This window comes from Triturus cristatus, chromosome 2_2, assembly GCF_964204655.1.
Source record: "Triturus cristatus chromosome 2_2, aTriCri1.1, whole genome shotgun sequence".
Classification (NCBI taxonomy): domain Eukaryota; kingdom Metazoa; phylum Chordata; class Amphibia; order Caudata; family Salamandridae; genus Triturus; species Triturus cristatus.
The window spans coordinates 138,829,278-138,852,212 of record NC_140582.1 but is presented as its reverse complement, the minus strand read 5'-3'; the positions used below and the strand labels follow the sequence as shown (position 1 = coordinate 138,852,212).

General features: G+C 46.1%; 1 protein-coding gene across 9 annotated transcripts in view; it reads right to left on the bottom strand.

The window, feature by feature from the left end:
* Positions 1–22,935, bottom strand: part of ADGRL3 (adhesion G protein-coupled receptor L3) — a 1,231,414-nt gene that overhangs the window by 197,151 nt on the left and 1,011,328 nt on the right. For 8 of the 9 annotated variants that reach the window (XM_085641132.1, XM_085641126.1, XM_085641127.1 and 5 more), the window contains 2 exons: positions 10,810–10,995; positions 800–838 (listed from right to left, as the gene is read on the bottom strand). In XM_085641132.1, coding sequence (XP_085497258.1) covers positions 800–838; positions 10,810–10,995 — 225 coding nt within the window. The remainder of the gene's footprint in view (positions 1–799; positions 839–10,809; positions 10,996–22,935) is intronic. The other variant, XM_085641128.1, reaches the window with a different exon arrangement.

Below are 22,935 nucleotides of genomic sequence, written 5' to 3'. Positions count from 1 at the left end.
AGAGTGTTAGTCTTGTCTTATAAAAGTACTTTATGAAGAACCTAGTCCTCCATAACAAGGAGGTGAATGTGATGGTTTTTGTGTATTTCTGTTTGCCAAAGGAATGTCTCCATGTTCCTCAAGAACAAGTACTTATCATTTACCATGTGTACACTTTAGCACATCGGGGTCTTTGTAGTCCCACAGCATATTAGTAATTACACCTTACATCAGGCTGAGTGAAATAATAAGATAACATTTGGTCCCTGTCTGACCTGACATGTATGTTATCTGTTGCACAGTAATCCCTATACCACAAGATTAGGAGAGAGACTCATTTTAATCCAGGACATGTATGCCAATGGCTATTATTAGAGCAAAGCAAAGGGCTTTGTTGAAGCCAAAGCATGCTTGCTGTGCACACTGGAAGCAAGCTATCTCCTCTACAAAATTCTGACATAAAATTCCTCAATACAACACACAAATATCCATAATGATTAGAGCAGAGGTTAGGAACTTGGAGCAGCAACAAACACATCTTTCAAACACTATAAGGAAAGCCCATGAGCTAGATGACGAAAAAGAAAGTGCCTATTAGTCGTGTATAAAATGTGATGAGTAATGACCAGATTACAAATTTCTGTTACTATGGTCTCTCATGCACAACAAAGTAATGTGCCACAGTCTGCTATACGCACAGATGAAAAGAGTACACACGCTGGATTAGTTGGCGGATGCAATATGGAAGCAAAAGCATGCACAGCTACCACAGACCACCACCATGGACAAGAAGTCACAATGATATAAAGACTAGAAGTACCTGGACATAGGCCCTGCAAGAGCGCTCTCTTTTCTGAAGCTGAGTCCATAAAGAAAGCAGATTAAACACAGAATAGAAAAAAAACACGTTAGTGATATAGGGAAAGAAAAAACAAGAATATATTCAGATATATCCATGAAACTCAGTCTCATTCAGTCAAGTTCTACAGCAACTGTGAAGGCTCTGGCTGAGGTGAAAATGTAGAGCCTTTTTAAGGGATAGGCAGAGTAGGAGGAACGCGGTAAACCACTGTCCTCCCGGGCCTCTAAACCCACGATTTCAACGCGCTAATCCAACTCGGTGAAGCCACTGCAAGGGGGCATGGTGGGAATGGGTAATTAAAATGGCCCCCATGTTCAGGAAAAAAGATCTCTGTGCCACTTGCTTTTTGCTCAGAAAAAAACCTGCTTTGGACATTTGTTTTCTAGAAAAAGATTGCTGAGCGGGTTGTGGTGCCCATTTGGCAAACTACACTGCTGTGAAGAGAGCTGCAGTGGTGGTGGCTCCGTTCAGAGCAGTAAGATTCCAGTCATGATGGAAGTAATCTTTGAGAAAAGCAGGTAGCCCTCTACCAGAATGGCTAAGGTCTTGATGGGACAGCAGCCCCCCACAATGGCCTACATAAAGCATCCATTTTTAAGCTTAAAAGATAACCAGGTCAATGTACCTCACTGGCGTTGCAAGAAAGCCGCATCATCTGATAAAATTGGGTTCAGTTTCTGGTTTCTTAGACTGTGCAGAAACCAGGGGTAGTAAGAAACAATGGAACATCTAATTGTTTAGTAGCCCAAACCTGCCCTAATAAGAAATACATGTGTATTCATTTGAAACAATACAGAAATTCACTGTTCTCAAAATAAATTCATTCTAGATGCAGCTGTAAAGATCTCTAGTAATAGGAAGACACAATGTGTCATGTAATTGTCCTTCAATACACAATAAATATAACAAAAACGGCTTATGAAATTAGATATAAAAAAAATGGCCGAATTTGAATCCTAATAATTGACATACACCTTCTCTGAGCCAAAGCGGGAGAAATTAGCTTGACATTGTTCCGATCCCCAGCAGGAGAAATGTGTCTGCTAACTCATGGGTGTGATAAGGAATGCGCTGTAATAGGCAGGGAATTCCAACTGAGCATTGTATGTGACTTTTTTCAAGGTAACCTGGACAATGGTTAGTGACAAATACGTTTGTTGTTCATCCATAATGTTTCAGGGGGTGGAGCTGGCTAGGGAATCTAGGTGTTAGTTGCTGTGGTTGATTTTGAAGCCCTGACCTTATTAGTCTGAATGTGGAATTCCCTTTCCCTAAACCTCCCGTCTGCTGCATGTGTGTTCTGTACAGTGGCACTATGAGATGAAGGATGACTGGCATCCTTTATAGAACCACCTGGCTGTTGCATAGGATGGAGTGGGCTCAGGACCACAGGGGGCAGAGGAAACTGTGCAAGGTAGCAGTAGGAACCACCAAAGAATGACAGGGGAACGAAGCCAACCGGGAACACATTTTATTGAGCTTTTTGTCTCTACCAACCGCTCATTTTTCCATCCTGTACTCATGCCTATGGGAGGGAGGGCTATAGGATTTTTTGATTGGCATACCTCTCTTTTACCTTTTTGTCTTTGAAAGCGACAACACCCAAAACATACAGTTTATCCGAGCCATACTAAAGGCCTTAATTAAACATCAAAAGTTAACTTTCACAGGAGAAGCAAAAGCAGGTCCTGGCATTTCACTGACAAAGCTCTTAAGATAACCTTTTAACAGTAATATGTTGATTGGCAGAGCACACTAAAACAGTAGAAAATTATTTTCCCCATTTAAATAGTGATTGACAGCAACTATTGATTGATACAGTATCCCCAATAACCCTTGTACCCTCACATGCCAAAATGTTTGGGGTTCTATGAAGAAGTAGAGTAGAAGCTGAGAACCCCTGATGAGCCCTTACCACTTCAACTCATTTTAACATTTGTGGTAATGTAGCTTCTTCACTACTTAAGGGCAATCTGTTGCTTCAGCAACTTGGTTATAATATTGTTATAAGGACACCACGATCTGTTTCCATACAGGGAGGTTGCTATTATGTCTGCTAAGTACCTTGAGCTCAAGGTACTAAAAACTGCTTTTGACACAAGAGGTAGGTGGGTGATTGCCGAGCTGGAAATGCATGGCCAGAAGTGTTCTGCTTGTACGGTGTATGGGTCAAATACAGATGAGCTGGGATACTGGATATGCGTTGTTTTGAATTGCTGGATTGGTCGTTGGAGAGACTTATAATGGGCGATTTTAACTGTGTTATGGATTATAGCATTGACTCTACCAATCAATCTGCCTCTCCCACTTGGTTAAAACAAGGGCATCTATCCTGGAACTCGCCCGTCTACATGGGCTATACTTTCTATTCGTCTCCACATAAACATTACTCCAGGGTAGATAAGGTCTTTGATAGTGGGTGCTTCCGAGAAGATGCAGAAATGGAAGTTTGCCCCAAGATTACTCCTGATCATAACCCCCTATTACTATCATTTAACCCTACCAAGGTAGAGGGAAGCAGCAGCAGTTTTCATTTCCTCGTCACCATCTCTCAAATCCTGATTATTGCAAGCATATATCTGGCATGCTCATTTAACTTTTGGGGGCTAATACATGTACGAGCTCACCGCCCGTGGTGTGGGGCGCAAAGAAGGCATACATCAGGGGCATCAATCACACTGCAGTTCATTCTTAGTAAAAACAAGGGTATGCCGAACAGTGTTAGACTACTCTGTCCATTTTGCACGATCAGGCCATAGCTACCGGAGGCTCCAATGAGGGGGTTTTATACTTTAAACTAATTGAAATACTGTCTCTTCTGCGTCGGGGGCTGAGAGAGAAGGTGACTGCCAGCTATCTCTAGAATAGGGCACTCCGCTATGAGTATGGGGATAGGGTCGATTGAGTTTTGGCCCATCAAATCTCTGTTAGAAAGTCAAAGTCAAAGTGCACAATCCAGTGTATTAAAGGCAGCAATAGAACAGTTCATAATCACCCCCAGGTTACGGCAGATCAATTTTTTACTTTCTATCTGGAGCTATACAACCAGTCTCAAACGATTAGTCTGTCTGGATTTATGGAGTCCCTCCAGGGTTGCAGACTGCCATATTTATGGGAGTTTCAGGTATCTACAATTCAGAAAGACATCTCTGTCAGGGAAATTGAGGCTGAGCTGGAAGCCCTGCCACCGGGCAAGGCGGCAGGAGTGTATTCTATTCAACATGAGTTTTACAAAGTGTTTAAGGATAACACAATCCGTACATTCTTAAGTGTAATTCAAAATATTGATAAGGGTGGAGGAGTGCCTGTCCCTTGGAACCTGTCTAATATCATAGTGTTTTTAAAAAAATGTAAGCTATCTGATGAGAAGGGGCTCTTATCGACCCATATCCTTGATCAAAGTTGAAACAAAGGTTTTTGCAAAGATCCTGGCCACCGACTCACTCCCCTTTTGCCAGTCCTAGTCACACAGCAGCAGCACGGCTTCATACCAGGCAGGGACACCACAAGTCACATTAACTGCTTCGGTGCTCATGACGAGCCCAGCTCGTCATGAGGCACAGTGGAGCTGTGCTCATGACGAGCTGGGCTTGTCATAACGGTTGCGGCCCGCCCACGCCTGATTGATTCTCCCGCACAGGCGGGGAATCAATCAATCAGTGGGTGGGGTCGTGACGAGCCCACCGCCGCCCCCCCCCGCACCTCGGGGGAATTACCCCCGCGGCGAAGGGGTTAATACGGCAACTGCTGCTTTCGATGTTGCGGTGATTTTATTAGATGCAGAGAAGGCTTCCGACTGTGTTGTTTGGGAATGTTTATGGGTGACAATGGCAGCTTTTGGTGTGGGAATACATTTTGTAAATGACTACAGTCATTATATAGGACCCCTCCTGCCAAGCTAGCCTATGCCAGGAAATTTTCACTGCTGTTTAAAATCTATTGAGGCACCCGGCAGGTGTCCATTATCTCCTCTTTTATTTGCTCTTTATATGAAACAGTATTTGCAATCTCTGCAATGAAGGATGGAATCCAGCCATTGACTTCCGGTGGCTGTGAACTTAAAATGACTGCGTATGCAGATGATATCATATCATGATATCTTTTCATATAACCCGTCAGTCACGTTGGATTATATAATAGACAAGGCTAACATATTCGGAAAATTCTCAGGCTACAAGTTAAACATAGCTAAAACCCAGGTGTTACTAAACTTCAAACCAGCAAGGTCAACTTCAACAGCTACATATCTCGGTGTTAGTTAAGTACTTAGGTCGATAAAATTAGCAATTGAATTATGACCCCTGTTACTCTCTGTCCTTCCTCAATTAGGGTTTTGGAACAGGCCTCCTATTAGTACTATAGGCCATTGTAACATTCTAAAAATGAATGTTTTGCCAAAATGTTTGTATTTATTTAGGGCAATCCCACTCCGAGTCCCAAACTCATTTTTTAAACATTTGAAAGACGGTATAGGCAGCTTTATATGGGTCTATAGACGGACCAGTAGTGCTATACATTTTCTAAAATTTCCTTACAAGCAGGAAGAGTTGTGGTTTTCTGATACACTGTGACACACCATAATGGGATAATCCAGCATTCGTGGAAGTATTTCACGATGCAGGGGGCAAGGCCTGGGTATGGTTAGGGTAGAGACAGTTGGTCAGCTTTACGATTAACGGATTTTGTTTATTCGCTGAGCTTCAGGCCTTTTATGATCTCCCTCATCACTTTAAAAAATATATTTACAGTTAAGGAATTATTTTGTATCAAGGTGCAAGTATTTAATTGATCTTGCAGGTTCTGACAATGTTTTGCTTACATAAGACACTCAGGAATCCTTCAATTAGCACAATCTATCAAGGGTTCTGTCAGCACAGGATTGACAATATCCCATTACTTGCGGCCAAATGGAGCCTGAATCTGTCTTCTGAGATCTTGTCATCAGAAATTCATAGTGTCCTTGAGACCGTGGACTGTTCGGTGCAATCTATACATTTAAAATTGCAGCAATTTAAGACCATGTGTATGTTGTATTACACACCAGAGTACTCCGGTGCTGATAAGACTATCTGTCCTAAGTGTGGTTGCCGTGCAGCAGATATTCTACATATGCTTCTTACCTACACTGCCCAACTGGCATACTGGGAAGGGGTGACTCAACTAACAACATTTTGTCTTGGATTTCAAGTACAGTTTACCCCTAAAGAGATCATGATGGGATATAAAATGTAATTTGATCTTGGTTTAAGATGGCTGCTCTCAATAATAATTGTTTCTGTTAGGCTCAGCATCGTAAAGTTATGGGTCTCTTCATCTCCTTCGAGGTCAGCTGAATTGTGGACTGTAATTCAGCAAATTTATGAGTCCAAATTGGCATTGGCCAAAGCCAGAGGTCTCTGTTCTGTTAAAAGATTTGAAAGAAACAGTTCATTATTTAAGCTAATTACTACGACACTATAGTCGATATGCTGCGGAATGGAGCTCTTTCTACTTTTCAATCTACCTCTATTTTTCTTGTATGTCTGCTATACTGGTCTTATATTCAGTATTTCATTTTCTTTGTTGCTCCATCTATGTATGGCAGGCTCCATTATTTATCTGTTATCATGTACTTGTAGCTGTGGACGTTATCTTTTGCTTTTTTGTCTCTTTTAGTTATATACGTAATGATCATGTCTGACTTAATAAAATAAAAATAAAAAACTTAACTACTACACTGATAGGTAATCTTATGTTTTCTGAATATCCATCTGTACATTTTAACATACTTTGACAGAATGTTTAAGCTGGAAGATAATTTGTTTGAAAGTGGGCACTGATATTGAAGTTTGACAGTTATTTCCGGGCAGAATAAAAAATACCTATTTCTGAAAAAGTACGTGGGAAGTTTTTTGTGACTCAGGAATGTCCTATCTTGTCTGGTTAGTGGGCCCTTCGCAGGTGAAGATTTTGAGCTTCAGGGCCTTATTCAAAAAATTCAGTCAAGCCACACATTTATCCGCCAGTAACTCTGATTACCAAAGACAATTTAGAAAATCATCCCAGTAAATGTATATTTATTATATCATGAGGAAAACAGCAATTGGTGAACAATGTTTGCACTACATGGAGAAACCCATGTATTTCTCAGTACTATAGAGGGATCTTATTGAACCCAAGTATCCCCTCAATGGCCCTGCAATAAACAAAAGTGTATAGGTTTGGGTAATAGAAAACAGCCACTAAAATTTCTGCGGCAAGATGTGATTTAAAAGCGATTGTTCTCTATGTCAACAACCAGATCAAATGGAACTATTTTTTTAATAACATGGTACAAAAACACAGACTGATGATAACATGTTTTAAGCTTTCTTATAAGAGCTTCTTAGCGGTAAGGCATTGATGCTTGCTTGAAAGGGATGCTGATAAAGTTGATGGCTATTTCAACTGTATTTCCCATTATCTGAGGTTTCGTTGGTAGGGATTGAGCTTGAGCCAAAGACCGATGGATCACTTTGTACACATTCTCCCTTTTGATGGAACATAATACGCAGTATGGAACTCCATCATGTTCTGGCCATTAAGAAATGTGCTTTGGTTAGAAAACACTTTTAGTGAAGGAGACCTTGCTCGATATTGGACGACAGGTCAATTGCAATGCTCTTTGATTCACTGTCGCCTCCAACAGTAATCACCAACATCTAAGCTACAGTTTAACATGGCGTGACATGTAAAACCTCTACTCGAGCAAAGGGAATTGTGTGGGACATGATACGATCAGTGTTCTTACAGTCAGCATTTCAAGATTTACCACAAGCAAGATTTACCACAAGTTCTAGTGGACTAGAAAGTTCTAACTACCAAAGTGTGTTGTTAATTTCATCTATCCATCAGAAGGCGATAAATGTTTTTGTGCATACTCCATATGGGTATTCCAAAGCAGCATATTGTTGCTTAGAAGCACTTTATTAAATTAGTATGAAACTAATGAATCTGCAATTAAATCTCAGGTTACCCAAACAAGCAACAGCGTAGCCACCCACTACCTATTTTCATGGGGAGACAATTTTGTAGAAAAAAGAGTATTAAAACTAAGCAATTAGGATTTTTAAGGTCATCATAGAAGTGTGCACTTCTGATTCTTTAACTATCACAAACACGCCCCACTTGATGCACCTACATATTATGGCACTACACAACTGTGTTAGCATTTCTGTTAGCAATATTTTAATGATGAATCTCTTCAAAAGCAGCAAATTTATTCTCCTAGGTATTCATTTTAATGATAAACAGTTATTTGATGACTCAGGGATTTCTTTTTTCTGCCTCGACACTATACAAAATAGAAAAAAGAGAAATCTTTGCAAACTGCTTAGCGGCACACTCCTTGATCAGCGGAGGTGAAAATTATCCCGCTCCGAGCAGCAACCACACTGCCACCTTCTCCTGCTCACCGCCTTAATTCATGCATTCTTAAATGCACACAGAATGGCCGCTTCTCTAAAGAATTAAGTGGGGAATGAGTGCGAGTAAATTACTGGGCCTGTCATTTGCTTCACTGAGTCGCAACGCTGTTTTGCAGGCCGCCACACACTCCAGAATGTTAATGTGGAGGGAATATTGATTTGAGCAACATCAACTCTGCCTGAGCTGATGGGATCTCACTGGACTCCTGGAAGTGACCATGGAGCGGACACGACACACAAATGAGCTCCTTGTCTTCCCCAACAGTGGACACTAGCAAACAGACGCCTACTTGAACACAATGGAAAAGCATCTATCTATCCAGAGGATCCAATAAAAGCTACTATTGGAAGAGAAATACCACTACTAACCAGCAGTGGTGCTCTGTCACAGCTCGCTCTACAAACATACTTCAACACATTCGGACAGGACACTGCAGAGGCACCTTATTGCCATACAACATTAGTTGTTGCGCTTGTTTGTTTATAGAAACTAGCCAAGTGACACAAATAAATATGTGAGTCCTGACAGACTGAGCTGTCCTTTCTAAAACAAGTTGGTCATCCCAGATAAGTTATTTTTAATGGATAAGGGTACAATTTCAGGGAGTTGGTTGCGACACAAGGACTTCCCCACGGACAATAAAGCTTGTATGTGTTTATGATCTCACATTTTCAGTGGGTGATTAGTGCCCTAATTAACCACGATAATTTACAATGTCTTCTACAATAACAAATTAAAATGCTCAATTTGAAATCTATTTTTTGTTATGCATATATTTGTCTGCGATGCATTTGCTTTCTTGCAAATAGACTCTAGGCTCTACTGAAATATTAATTCTCTGCCATTGGTGTCCAAAATGATAGTGCAAGCCACTGTCTAAAAATGGGAACATAACATATGGCACTACCTGATAGTGCCACCTCAAAAGTAGGAGAGGAATTATACAATTCAAATTTTCATTGTACATTTCCAGTCATAGGTAGAGGGGGTACTTACTCATTTTGGGGAAACGGTATTTTGTTTGAACTGAATGGACAGTGATAGCGAAATCCTTTATTTTGCATGTAATTTTTAAGGGCATTGTAGATTTTTTTCAAGAGACATGGCTTGCATTCATGCATACATTAATGGACGTGTGAAAGAATTTTGATGATTTAATAATCACTGGATTTATATTGTCTTTTAAATTAAGTGGTGCTTTAAACTGTTGCCTCATGTTTTTGTGGGTTTTTTAAGCAACTTTTCAGAGTGTCCTGAAAGTTAAAATTACAGAATGAGAGGCAATGAAATTTGGGAGGACACTTGCCCCCATTTCTCTCACATGGGTATACACAAATGTTAAAAAAAAGCATTGCTTGTAGGAAAATAGCATTTCCAGACAAGGAGCAATTAAGGACCATTTAAAAACAATGGTATTGGATTGTATATTCTTTATTGTGTATATAAATATGAAACACATTTCTATTTTTGCAACTAGATATTTCATTGTGGAAACACAATGGTTTTCCCCAATTTAACCATTATCTTTATTTGGAAATCGAACTTTGCTTCAAGGACAGTTATTAAAAGAAATCTGAGAATTTATGCGAAGACCTCTATTTGATTGTAAAATTGGATAAAAATGTTTTCCAATTCAGCTATCTAACTTGAGGACAGGGGTGTACCTTTCCTGTAAAAACAATGATTCCACTGTTCTGGTTGGTGTCTTAAGCATTTTTTAAATATGCCAATGAAATAACAGTCTTAATTGAGATGTTTTTTCTCTATGGTTATTCATAAACTCTCCAAAGAAAGGCAGTGATTGGGCAGTTTGGGGAAACTATAGAACTCAGACATATCTTTCCTTTTAACCCTCGGAGGGAGGCTAAACAATTTACATCCTTACGTAAGAGCCAATTCATAGGCACTGATAAACATAAGGGGTAGAGATTGCCACACTCTTCGCCAGGTAACCAAGTGATTTCAGCACAAGGCATTGGATCAACTCGTCAGGCCAGCTCAGTAAGATCTAAAAACCTAAGCATATTAGGGACGCCTCAAAACTGGCTTTGAACCCAAGTGGCGCATGTACACCCTGCAAATACCGATCCTGCTTGGTGCAGTATTTCAGGGTGACCCTTACTGCCCAATTTCGAACATTACTTCTCGGATTGATGCATAAAACCCACAACTGAACAGCATGCCAGGTTTTTCCTGGTGCATTCTAGAACGGTCAAGTGAAATGTGTTAATGGCATCAAAGGGGTATCAATCGTGCAATAAGATAAGAAAATTGGATCTCATCAATGAAAAGCTCTCAGTAAGGATGTTGAGATAGGTAGGCCTTGTGAAGGCCAAGCTAACTTAAAAGGAAGAGAGGCTTTTAAAATTGGGGTGGCTTGCTGGTTGCTACCCAATGTCGCAAAGCACTGAACACAGAGGCCAGTAGGTCACAAGCCTATCGTAGAGATGATTCTGATCATCAGGAAATTAAGTCTGTGTGTGTCAGAGTTTGGACATTCTCTGAGTACAATTTATAATTACCTTGTTTAAACTACGTGCAGCGCTGTCTTTGCCACCTGGGGTCAGATTTCTGAGTTGAACGTCCAGCAGCTCCACTAGCTGAGCCATGGCGTGTACAGAGTACGTGATGTCACCAGCATTCAGTTGGCTCTTGGTGTGTTCCGCCAGCTCCCTTGCAATGTTGGCCGCCATCTCCAGAGATTTTAGCTGTAGGTTTGAAAAAGATGATAAGAGAGTACTTAGGTTCATTGTTTCATCTCATTCACAAGACAGGAGTATGATGATTGAATGTTGACCCACAGTCAGCCAGAAGTGACATGATAAACTTACACCGAGCTCGGAATAGGTTTCGTAAGGACTGCATGAGTGTGCACTATGACAGAATGTTAGATACTGGAGTGAAAAGCAAGCATAAAATATCTCTTTATCCATTGCCCAAGTTGCATTTTAAGGTACTTTAGTCAGCACCATAAACTTTGCATTCCTTACAACTTCAGAATAGAGAACTTGATATATCCAATGCTGAGGGAAGAAGGAAACTACACGATTCTATCACAGCATAACATTACCTATATGCTATTCATTAAACAAACACAAGTAATGTGATGAATTGTGGGCCAGCAGAGAGAGCTTCTTGTACAATTGTATTGTGAACAGTTGAGTAAAACACATCTGTCTCATGGGTCCTAATTACTAAACTAAGCATTTCGACAATTTAGAAGATTTTGAAAGGAAACGTCAAGCACAACAAATATGTATTTTCTCACTCATATTTTCATTTGGAGGAAAACCTTGCCTTTTTTTACTGGAAAAGTCAACAGAAAAGTGAGATGCCTACACAGTCCAAGACATTCGGGAAAACTGGCACATTCCGTGCACATTTTCAGACAGATGCTACAGAAAATCCTGCCAACCAAATAAAGCTTATGCATATCTGGTGAACAAGCAGAAACAAATATAAAGATCTCAAACTATACTTACGTGTCACATTGGACGAAACCACCAAGCACGTACCGTAGCTCTAAATTCTTTTTTTTTCTTTTAAAGGAAAAAATGTCCACCAAAAATTGGATATGTGATCTCACTGGTTGTAAGTGCATGTCATAGTGGATTGGGCAGTTATGTTTGAAAACCCATTTCAATAAAAGTTGAAAATAACATATGTACTTAAACAATATACCATTACTCCAGATATGTCACTACATATGACATGGACTACTGAGTTAAGGTTGAAATCTGAATGAAGAAATCTAAATCCACTCTTCAATAGGGAGACCAAGTTCCCAATCTTGGAATCAGTGAAGATCTTCTGCTGAAAGTAATGACTACACTGATACGGCAGAGGTGGGTAATCACTACATCACACTTGTTATATTGTATTACAATAATGTCCCATCCTCTATATTAACCAACTATGATCTATAGTGATCGAAATAAAGTTCTTTGATTGATGATTAACCCACCTATATATTGCAAGTTAAGCATATCACTATTGTGCTTAACTTGATTTACAAACACCTTCCAAGCTCATTATAGGTGGAGTTAAGAATAGTAAATATGTACATAGATTGTGTTGAGGTGTTAGTGGATGTAATATTATAATAGGTCAATATTGTCGACCTCTCTGAAGTGAAGCACTATCCTGACACACCGAGGAATTCCATTAACTCAGAGCAGCGCGAGTGACCATCAATTATGCTCCCACAAGGTTTGGCGTTAAACCTGAATCTGGCTTTACACTAGGCCAGGCCCAATTATAATGCTAGCAAAAATGTTGTGGAAAACTTATCACTTTTGTTATTTTTTGCTTTCATTAATTTTCTTTTTTCCTTTTCAAATTCATCCATTTCAATTTCTCTTCTAGGCCAGAGAGCTTTTTTGGCTTACCGTGCATTTCTTCAATTATCACACATCTTAAAATATCATGTACATGCTTGTGGAACCATGTGAAGCTTAGACTTTCATTTTTTCAATCAGATGGTGCCTAAATCTAAAAGAACATGAGCATGTGACCCATGCTATGTTCTTCCTCTGGTTTCCTCTACTGCCAAGTATCACAGTACTATATAAAATGCACAAGACCTTTTGTGGACAGACCCTTCACTGGAAAATGTAGCCCATGATACCAACCTAACAAGAATCTGAGATCAAAAATGCTTCCCGTCTCTGTCAAAGTAAACCCAGCTGAATCAAACATGGAGGAAGCTTACTCAATGTCCTGGGCATCGTCTCTGGAACAAACTGAAGCTTCTTTAAAAAGTTGAACTTAGCTACCTTAAGCTCAATAAAAAAAACACAAATATCTTTATGTTTAAAACGTTTTTATTGAAACAAAAACAAACCATGGGGGAGGGGGATAGGAGGTCAGGATACATGGAATACAGTCAAAGAAAAAGGGTGCAACTCCAGAGGGTTGGCAATAGGTAGCGCAGTAAGTCAGGGGGAAAAACACAGTAAATGAAGGCTAGAAATACAAGCTATGGAACCCCGCCCGCGCATCCGACACCCCAAATCTAAGCAATGAAAGCCATCAGCAACTCAACAGAACACAATCCCCCCCCCCCATCCCCCATCCTCCCAGTAACGAAAAAAAAACCCACACCCCCCTCCCCCCCTCCTATGGTCCCGCACCAGAGTAATCCTCACCAGGAAGCCCCGCACCCCCCCCCCCCTCCCTGGGAGGTCCCCGCCTCACATGTAAACTAGTCCGCCGGGGTCACCGGCGGCGTCAGCCTGAGAAGCCTAAGATACCTCGGGCAGGTGAGCTCCCGGAATTCAGTGGACAGCAGCGCTAGAAAGGGTTGCCACAGCTCTTCAAATTGGTCTATCTCCCCCGCAACCGTAAGCGACAGCTTCTCCATCCCCAGCACATGCCAAAGCCTATGCAACCAACCGGTGATGGAGGGGACGGTGGCTGTGCGCCAGTGGATTAGAATGTTCTGAACCGCAGACCCCAGCGCAATTGCGATCTGCCTACCCCTACGGGACTTCAGTGGGTACATTAGGTCATTGGGGAGGCCCAACAGGACATACGCCGGGAGTCGCGGCAGCTCTATCCCAAAGTGCTTATCCACCTCGTCCAGAACTTCCTTCCAGTAGGCGGTCAGCACTGGGCAATCCCAAAGAATGTGTGAAAGGGTACCTTCCTGCCCGCAGCTCCGCCAGCACCCCCTGTCAGTGTGCTTATGCATTTCATACAGTCTCTCCGGGGTGTAGTACCAGTATGTGGACACCTTAGTAAAGGTCTCCGTAAGGCCCGTGTGATATGCCGAGTGCCGCGCCCGATACGCAATTTTGTCCCATTCCTTGTGGCTGAGTGTCCTGCCCAATTCCCTGTGCCAGCGCTCCCTCCCCGGGTTGTAATAGTGAAACGGCGGGGGTTGTAGGTATTTGTACAAATCGGTAATTAGCTTAGCGTCGGAGGTCCGAGTAGCCAACCACCTCTCATACGGTGTAATTGGACGGGCGGCGGTGGCACGCACCTGGGGCTGGAGGGCCCAATGCCGAACCTGCATGTAGCGCAATCTGTCCAGCTCCGTCAGGCCGAACTCCTGGCGGAGTTGCTGAAAAGGAACCACTCCTTCCGGGCCATAGATCTGGAAGAGTGCCCTGCAGCCCGCCTGCACCCAGTGGGAGAAAACCCCCGGCTCCATCCCTGGGGAGAAGTCCGGGTTGCCCACAATGGGCGTGAGCGGCGAAGGGAAGGTGGTAAGGCCCCGGGCCTCACAGACCGCGTCCCACACACGCAGGGGGACCCGCGTAACAAAGGAAGCGTAAAGATTAGGGGGGCGATGCGCGCGGCGCAGGAATGGAACCTCTTGTAAGGTGCGGCCCGCCACTGCCTGGTCTTGGAAGAGCCAATGTTTGTCGGACTCCCACCTGCTCCACTCCACCAGATAGCGTAGCTGTGCCGCCTGAAAGTACTTACGGAGGTCTGGAATACCGAGACCCCCCGCCTCCGGAGCAAGCGTGGAGAGGACCCTCTTCATGCGTGGCCTGCGGCCCTGCCAGACAAAGCGGGAGATGTCAGCCTGCATTTGTCGTATCCAGCCCACCGGGGGCTGGAGCGGGAGGGCCCGGAAAAGATATAGTATCTGGGGCAACACCGTCATCTTGACCGCCGCGATTCGCCCCAGCCAGGACAGCAGGCCTTTGTTCCAGCGGCCAAGCTCATCCTTGATCTTCCTGCTGAGGGAGGCATAATTGGCCGTAACCATCTCCGGTAATGTAGGCGCCAGTAGGATCCCCAGGTACGGCACCGTGGACGAGGACCACTGCATGGGGAAGAGCCGCTGAAGATCCCTCCTGGTATCCGCAGCCAGGGACACGTCTAACGCCATCGACTTGCTCATATTCATTTTGAAGCCGGCCACCCCCGCAAAGGCGTCCAGCTCCCGGAGGCAGGCAGGCAGCGACCTCCCAGGGTCGGCCAAGGTCAACAGGACATCATCCGCGTAGAGACTGACGGTGTGGACGTACTGGCCCATCCGGACCCCGACAGCATCCGGATTATTACGAATCCTCTGAGCAAACGGCTCCATGTAGAGGGCAAACAAGAGCGGCGAAAGAGGGCAGCCCTGCCGCGTGCCGCGCTCGATGGCAAAGCCACCGGAGCTACACCCATTGACCCGCACCGACGCTGAAGGATGCTTATAGCAGTTAAATACCATGGTGCGGAACTTATCGCCGATTCCCAATTTCTTGAGGACCAGCTCAAGATACGGCCAGTGGACTCTGTCGAAGGCCTTCTCCGCATCGACGGACAGCAACATCCGCTCCCCCGAGATCCTTGAGGCCTTCTCCAGAACATGCGTCACCCGCTTGGTGTTGTCAACCGTCTGTCTGCCGGGCACAAAACCAGCCTGGTCCGCCTCCACCAGACCGGGGAGGTGTGGACTCAGCCTGGACGCGAGAATCCCCGTGTACAACTTTAGGTCGACATTTAAAAGCGAGATGGGTCGGTACGAGCCGCAGAGGGCCCGGTCCTTCCCAGGTTTCGGGATTACCGCGACCGTCGCCCTCAGGAGATCCGGAGGGATGGCTCCCGGTTCGGAGAAAGAGTTAAATAGCCGAGTAAGGACAGGGGCCACAACCGTGCAAAAAGTCTTGTAAAATAGCGACGTGTACCCGTCCGGGCCCGGGGCCTTGCCATGTTTCAGCCGCGCGATAGCGGAAATCACTTCCTCAACATGGATGTCCCGCTCCAGGTGGTCCGCCTGAGCCGGATCCAGTACCGGGAGGGTCACCGACTCCAAATAGCCGTCGGCATCCCGTGGCGAGGAGGGCTCCTCAGCATATAGCGCCTCGTAGAAGCCGCGGAAAGATTCCGCTACCTCCGCGTCCCCGGAGACAACTCCCCCGTCCGTGCCCACCAATTCTTTCACAACGCTACGCTGTTGCGCGACCCGGAGCCGGTGTGCTAGGAGCTTGCCACATCTGTCCCCCCCAGTGTAGTAGGCATGTTTCAAGCGTAGGGCGGCATACTCCGCCCTGTCAAGATCCAGAGCCGACAGGAGCTTCCTCGCTGCCTTCAACTGCCTCCACACCCTCGGCGCCCCCGTGCGTCGGTGGACCTGCTCAAGCTCCCGGACCTGAGCTGTCAGCTCATCCCTCTTCAGTTGCCGCTCCTTATTTTCAGCTGCAGAGATAGAGATAAATTCCCCCCGGAGGACTGCCTTCAATGCCGCCCACTGTGTCGCCTGCGAGGTGTCAGTGTTGCTATTGTGGGTGAGATAGTCCCGTATGACCTCCCCGATGCGTTGCACCACCGACTTCTTGTGTAGAAGGGTATCCCGGAGGCGCCACACCCCCCGAGAGGGGGAGGCCGCCGGCCACTGGAAAACGCCGGTGACTGGGGAGTGGTCAGACAGGGTCAGGACCCCGATGTCCGCCGCCGTGGCAGTGGCACGCATCGGTCCACTCACCAGGAGGTAGTCCAGCCGTGAGTAGGTTCGGTGTGCGTGCGAGAAATAAGAGTAGTCCCTATCCGTGGGGTGCATGGAGCGCCAGAGGTCGTGCAAGTCCATTTCCGCAATCCGGGCCCTCCCAGCCTGGGACAGTTCCCCCGTCTGCGGGAAGCGCTGCGCCGATCTGTCCATCACAGAATCGAAGACAATGTTAAGGTCCCCCCCCAAGATAATGTGGCGGTCGGGGGAAGCAGTGACATCCACCAGCGCGGAGTCTAGGAAGCGCTCTTGGTGATCGTTTGGGCTATAAACGGAGCCTACCGTAAATGCTATGCCTCCCAGGCGCATGCGATACGCAAGGAGCCTCCCCTTCTGTTCAGCACACTTATGCAAAACCTCCCCCCGAAAGGAGCTCGCTAGGAGAATGGCTACCCCCGCCGTCTTGTTCGCTGCCGAGGAAAAGAACTGGGTAGGGAACCTGGCAGAACGCATTCTATGGCAATCTCGGGGCAATAAGTGTGTCTCCTGCAAAAGGCAAATGTCCGCCTGCGTCCCCTCCAGCAACGATAGGATCGCTCTGCGCTTCACCGGGTTATTCAGACCCTGAACATTAAGGGTCACTACCTTTAGGCCCGGCATTCCTCGCGGGGATCGGGAGCGCCATGCAATGGGCAGGGAATCAGCGGGTGGGGCGCGCGGGGCCGCCGCGCAGGACAAGCCAAAACAAAGCGGGCATAGACAACATCGGACGGGACCTTCCCAACCCCAAAACAACCCCCTCCCCCACCCCAAACACAACCCTGGCAACTAGCCACCCACAAACTCAAACACCCCATTGTCTCAGTCAAGCCCCAAGACGGGCAAGTCCGTAGAAAAGAACGAAGTGGACGTCCAGCCACTCACCTCCATCCGCTCCCCCCCCACCCCCCCGCCCCGTACCAAGCATGTAAAGAAGCTAAAGACATCTCCCCCCGGAGTGTGTGTTAGGCCGTCAAGGCCACGCCAGAGGAGCCGGTCGAGTCCCCGGCCGCCGCCCTCAGAGCGTCGGCCATGTCCGCCCTGATGGTAGGGGAGTCCGGACGCCCCACGCTGGCCGCTGAGCGCCGCCTCGTTGACCTCCGCCGGTTCCGTCTCTCCGAGGACCTCCACGACGGCGTAGCTCCTTCTTCCTCCGCCGCCGTGAGCCCCAGGACACCACAAATGTCTTGCAAGGAGCGTAGCTGGTGTAACACCCCATTCCATCGAAAAATCAGGCGGAAGGGGTGACCCCAAGAGTACTGCGTCTCGTGTTCGCGCAAAAAGTCAGTGGCAATCCTAAAGGACCTGCGTTTCTGCAGCGTGATGGCGGAGAGGTCCTGGTAAAGCGCCACCGGCCGATCCCGGAAAGTCAGAAGCTGTTTCCTGCGGGCCTCAGCCATGATGCGCTCCTTCAGTGGAAAGTCGGGCAGGAAGGCCAGAATGTCCGGTGGAGGTGCCGATGACTGGCGCTGCCGGCCGACCCTATGCGCCCTATCAATGCTGATGGGAAAGTCCGCAGCTTCCCCCAGGATCTCTCGGAACAGGGCCTGCAGGTAGCCCCTCAGATCGGACCCCTCATCCGCAGTCGGCACACCACGCACTCGGATGTTGTTCCTCCGAGATCTGTTCTCAAGGTCCTCAGAGTGGGCCTGGAGCTCCACACACTGCTCCCGGAGGCGGAGAACGTCCTGCTGTAGGTGGACTATCTCCTCCGCTCGATGTTGGCCCTCCGTCTCCACCGCTTCAACACGTTCGCCAAGGCCCTCCACCTCCCTGCGCACTTCTCGGACCTCACTGGCCACCTCCCGCTTCAGTGTCTGGAAGTCCTCCCTGAGGGAGCTAAACAGTTCCTCCATAAAGGCCCTCGTGACGGGTGGCTCCCCCCCAGTCACATCCGCCGGAGCCCGGGAGGACCCCGGTGAGGGCTGCGTCCTGTCCCGCAATTGCTGGGCCCTGCCAAGCATGTCCGGCAGGGTACGGTCCCCTTTCTTCGGGCCGCCTCTTCCAGACATCGCTAGCTCCGCAGTCGAGCACAGATCCAGGCGCCCCAGGGGTGCTCAGCCGCCGGCAAGCACTCGACGTGGGTATCCCCCACGAGCGAAGTCGCTGCGTCACAGGTGACAAAATGGCGGCCCAGTCCGGTCACCGTCAGCCGCGGGAGCCCGTGCGAGACAACCAAGGGGGCCGCAGTGGGGGGGTCTCATCAGCACATCCCTCCGAGAGTCAGCCCAGCAGCAGCGGGGGTCACTTGCATCCAGCAGCCAGGACTCCGGCGAAGGCTGCCACCACTGCTCCTTCGGGGACAAAATGGCGGCAGGGCGGAGCAGGCCAAAATGACCAGGCCCGACGACACCACCGGGGCCCCTGAAGCACCCCACAGTCAAATAAGTTCCACCACCGGCCCCAGTCCGTCACGCACAGGGCCCAGATGGTCCAACCCCGTCAGGGAGTCCGCTGTACCTCGGCTAGGGGTTAGGGGCCCCCGCAGTGCGAGGTGTCGCCGCCACAAGTCCGAGTGCCGGGGCGCCCGTCTCAAGCCCTCCGCCCCGTCGGGTCCTCTCCCGCAAGGCTCCTTCGATCTCCGTCGAGCGGCGGGCCAGATCCCCTCCAAATCGCAACTTTCAGCACCAGGCCCAACCGAGGTATCCGGACAGCACTCCAATGCGCTCCGCCCCTCGGGCTCGCCGTCGTCTCTTGAACTCGATCGAACTTTTGGGGGGGTTCCCCCGAGGCGATCCGAACCAAAACAGCACCAATATGCACCCCTGATGCTCCGCCACTCTCCTCTCCCGCGCTGAGCCTCAGCAGGGGGAGAAAAGCGTAAGAAAAGGGCTCAAGCTTGGCCGGGCCGGAGGAGCTACGGGAGGAAGCGTCCGCTCACCCCGCCATCTTGGCCACGCCCCCCACAAATATCTTTAAACTCAATTTTCACACACCAATGACTGTATGGGACCACATCTGCTTCCAAGAAAACAGAGCCCTATCACAAACAATTCCTCTCTCTATGGCTTTCATTTCATTTTCCCAATTTCCAGCAGGAACGGTAACTCTCTAAGATTGCTTTCAAGATATTCCCTGTTCATGACTTGAAGGTCGATACAACTTGCAAATAAGATACTACTATGCAGCCATTTAGATTCATGTGTCAAGTTAATAAATAAAATCAATATCAATCACAAGAGGGTCACTGCTTCAAAATGCTTAGTTTGTATTCATAACAGCCACTTTCCTAGTCCACTCTAAAGTTAGGACTTCTGTATAGCAATCCCACCATTATATAGGTATTCATATAAATGTCCGTGTAACTATATGCTACTTTGGAGCTCACACGGGTCCTGTATATCTGCCTGTAAAGGTTATGCTTGAATTTTAAAAAATGATTTTTCATCTCTATTCCCAGTAATTGTAACAAAAAATCAATACTTGACCCAATAATTGTAAATTGAGCACACCACATACACAATATTCATGCATACATTTTGTCTACAAGCAGGCAAGATGGCGCATTGAGGTAACCCTTGTTACTGACAACTGTTGTGACCAGTATGTCGCGTACTTTAATCCTGTTAAGGCGAATTCAGGCTTCCATTTTTCGAATTTTAGTAAACTTAATACAAACCAATTGGCTAAAAGTAAGGTATGCTCGTCACAGTTTTTAGAAATGGCAAAAACTTTGCTGTGGAGCACATCCTGTGAATAGGTTACTAAATATACAATGTAAACACACACAGTTCAGGAATATTTACACTTACATAGTTGCTTTTTATTGATTAGGTCTGATTCATCTCAAAAACAGAATTCCCCAGCTGTACTAGACGCTAAAGAAAAAATCAACACCAATAAATAAGGGTTGAAACAAACTATAATTCAGGGCTACAATCAGATTCAGATGATTTTCATTGTTTTATGTACCATAGTAGAAATGTATTACATTTGAATAGTCAGATGGTAACGCCCCAAAAATATTTTTGACAAATGTTTTTTCTATGAGCAGTGCATAACTGTCCCCACGTAACTCAGTGGTTGGCTGATCAAAATGCATACCCATAACGTACCCATAACGTAGGGTCAGATTTAGAGTTTGTCAGAAGAGAAATTTCAGAAAACCCCAAACTCTCTGCTACTACCTTCCAAATCTGGAGGTAGGTGGCACATAGGGTGTCCACGACTCACATGGTGGGTTCACTGCCTCCATCCTAGCTGTGGACCGAAGCCTAAACTCTCATGTGGCTGCAGGACTTACTTTGGCATCCCAGGTAAAGGGACTGTGGTGGCGTGATGAGCAAAAGAACGATGGATTAAACACAGATCTTTGTGATTGGGGGTGAAAATTTGCAGTGTTCAGCATTCCATCCATCATTTGTTCCTTTTTCTTTAGTGGCCCTAAGTGGGAAGGGTATGCCCAGACATGGGTCCCGTCCTCACTGAGCCATCGGATTTAAGCTAGCCTGGCTGATAAGGGGTGATGCCCCGAAACTGGTCCCAGGATGCTTGTTTCCAATACAGAGAGGACCAGGCTTGACAGTTTGGGCTGGACTGTTCCCATGAGGAACAGGGTCAAGACAGATTTGCATATGGCTGGGTCCAAACTTGGGTGGCTTGGTGAGCAAAACAATGATGGATTTAACCTAGATCTTTGTGACTGGGGGTGAATGTTTGCATTGTGCAGCATTCCGTCCATCATTTGTTCCTTTTGCACCTCACTGCATGCATTTGCTCCTTAAATGCATCTTTGTGGACCTCACGAAGCCCCAGTGGTTCACCCTGTTGCTTCTGCCTATTTATTGAGGGGCGGGAAGACCGCAATGATGAAGCATGACACTGAATCAGGTTTCAGTGTGTGAGGGGTATTTTACAATTTTTTGAAACATTGCCCTTCCCACAAATTGAGAGAAGGAGCTCTGATCCTTTTGCACCATTTTTCACGTATGACTAAACACTTGAAATAAAAATAAAAATAGCAGCACACAAATGGGTGCATATATATTCACATAATACAAGGTAGAATCCCTATGTTGGATAACAGTATCAAGAGGAGGACGATTCTACCTTTTTCCTCTTCACTCCCTCCTTTGATTTTTTGTTTATTTATTGAAATATTCATGGTAACAACAGGGATAGCTCAAGCCCAGAATGATAACAGGCCCACTGTAGTGGGCAGCTTCCCACCTGTCTTGTCAGGAAGCCCTCCTTGTCACCATTTAGATCCAGGCATTATAGCAGTCGTAGCCCCAGGGGATCAAGGTGGAATGGGTATCTTTACACAAGTCTACTTGTGAATGTTTTAATTGTGGTAGTGCTCATTTGATAGACAGTCTGGCACAACTATATTTACTCAATGTAGTGTTCTTGAGAATGCTATATAAATTCTAAACCGTTGTCATACTGACGAGACTGTCGGCTAAGCCTCTGAATGATAACCCACCGCCTGCATTTGCATGGCACTTCAGAAGGTTTTGGAGATTGAGCACCCTTTCCATTCAGTTTTGGGACGCCCACCGATGGGAGTCGAGGTGATCACTTGCCATCGAGATTGGTTAGCAAAATTGTTATATGCATTTTTTATGGTCTGGTTTGAAAGCGCAGCTGTCGCCAGACAATTATGTGACAATCACCAGAAAAGGGCTTTGTCTCTGCCCATATTCTGGGAACCAGGGGTACATGTTTTGATTAGACAAAGTTGGGTGCTTCCACAAAAAAGTGCTTACATCCCTGCGCAACTGTGATCATTTTGACTAGTTGTCCAGCTACCTAAGCCTGAACTTTAAGGGACAGACACATGACGGTGGGAATGCTATGTCTTACATATCTATATAATTGATATTGTTTTTCTCTGGCAGCAACACAGAGGGGAGGGAGCAGACATTAACCAAATGGATTTTTAAGGTGTGACTTCACTGTGCAATTGTGACCTGACCTTTAAACTTACATATCATCCTACAGTTCTAACTTACACATAAATACATATCTATTCCCATGCTATTTACTAGTAATGCAGCATATTACCACACAACATTCCTTTAAAGCCAGATCTATTGGCTTTGCCAATGCTTGTTATTAAATCCTGTTGGTTAGTGGAAGTGTACGCTAGACATCACAGTCTGCTATCAGTGCTTAACCCCTCAAATACATGCAGTTACCCTGTGCTTACCTAGGGGACTTAACAACATAGTAAGATTTCTACAAGGGGACACTTGCAACTTGATACTGCAAAGTCTTTTCA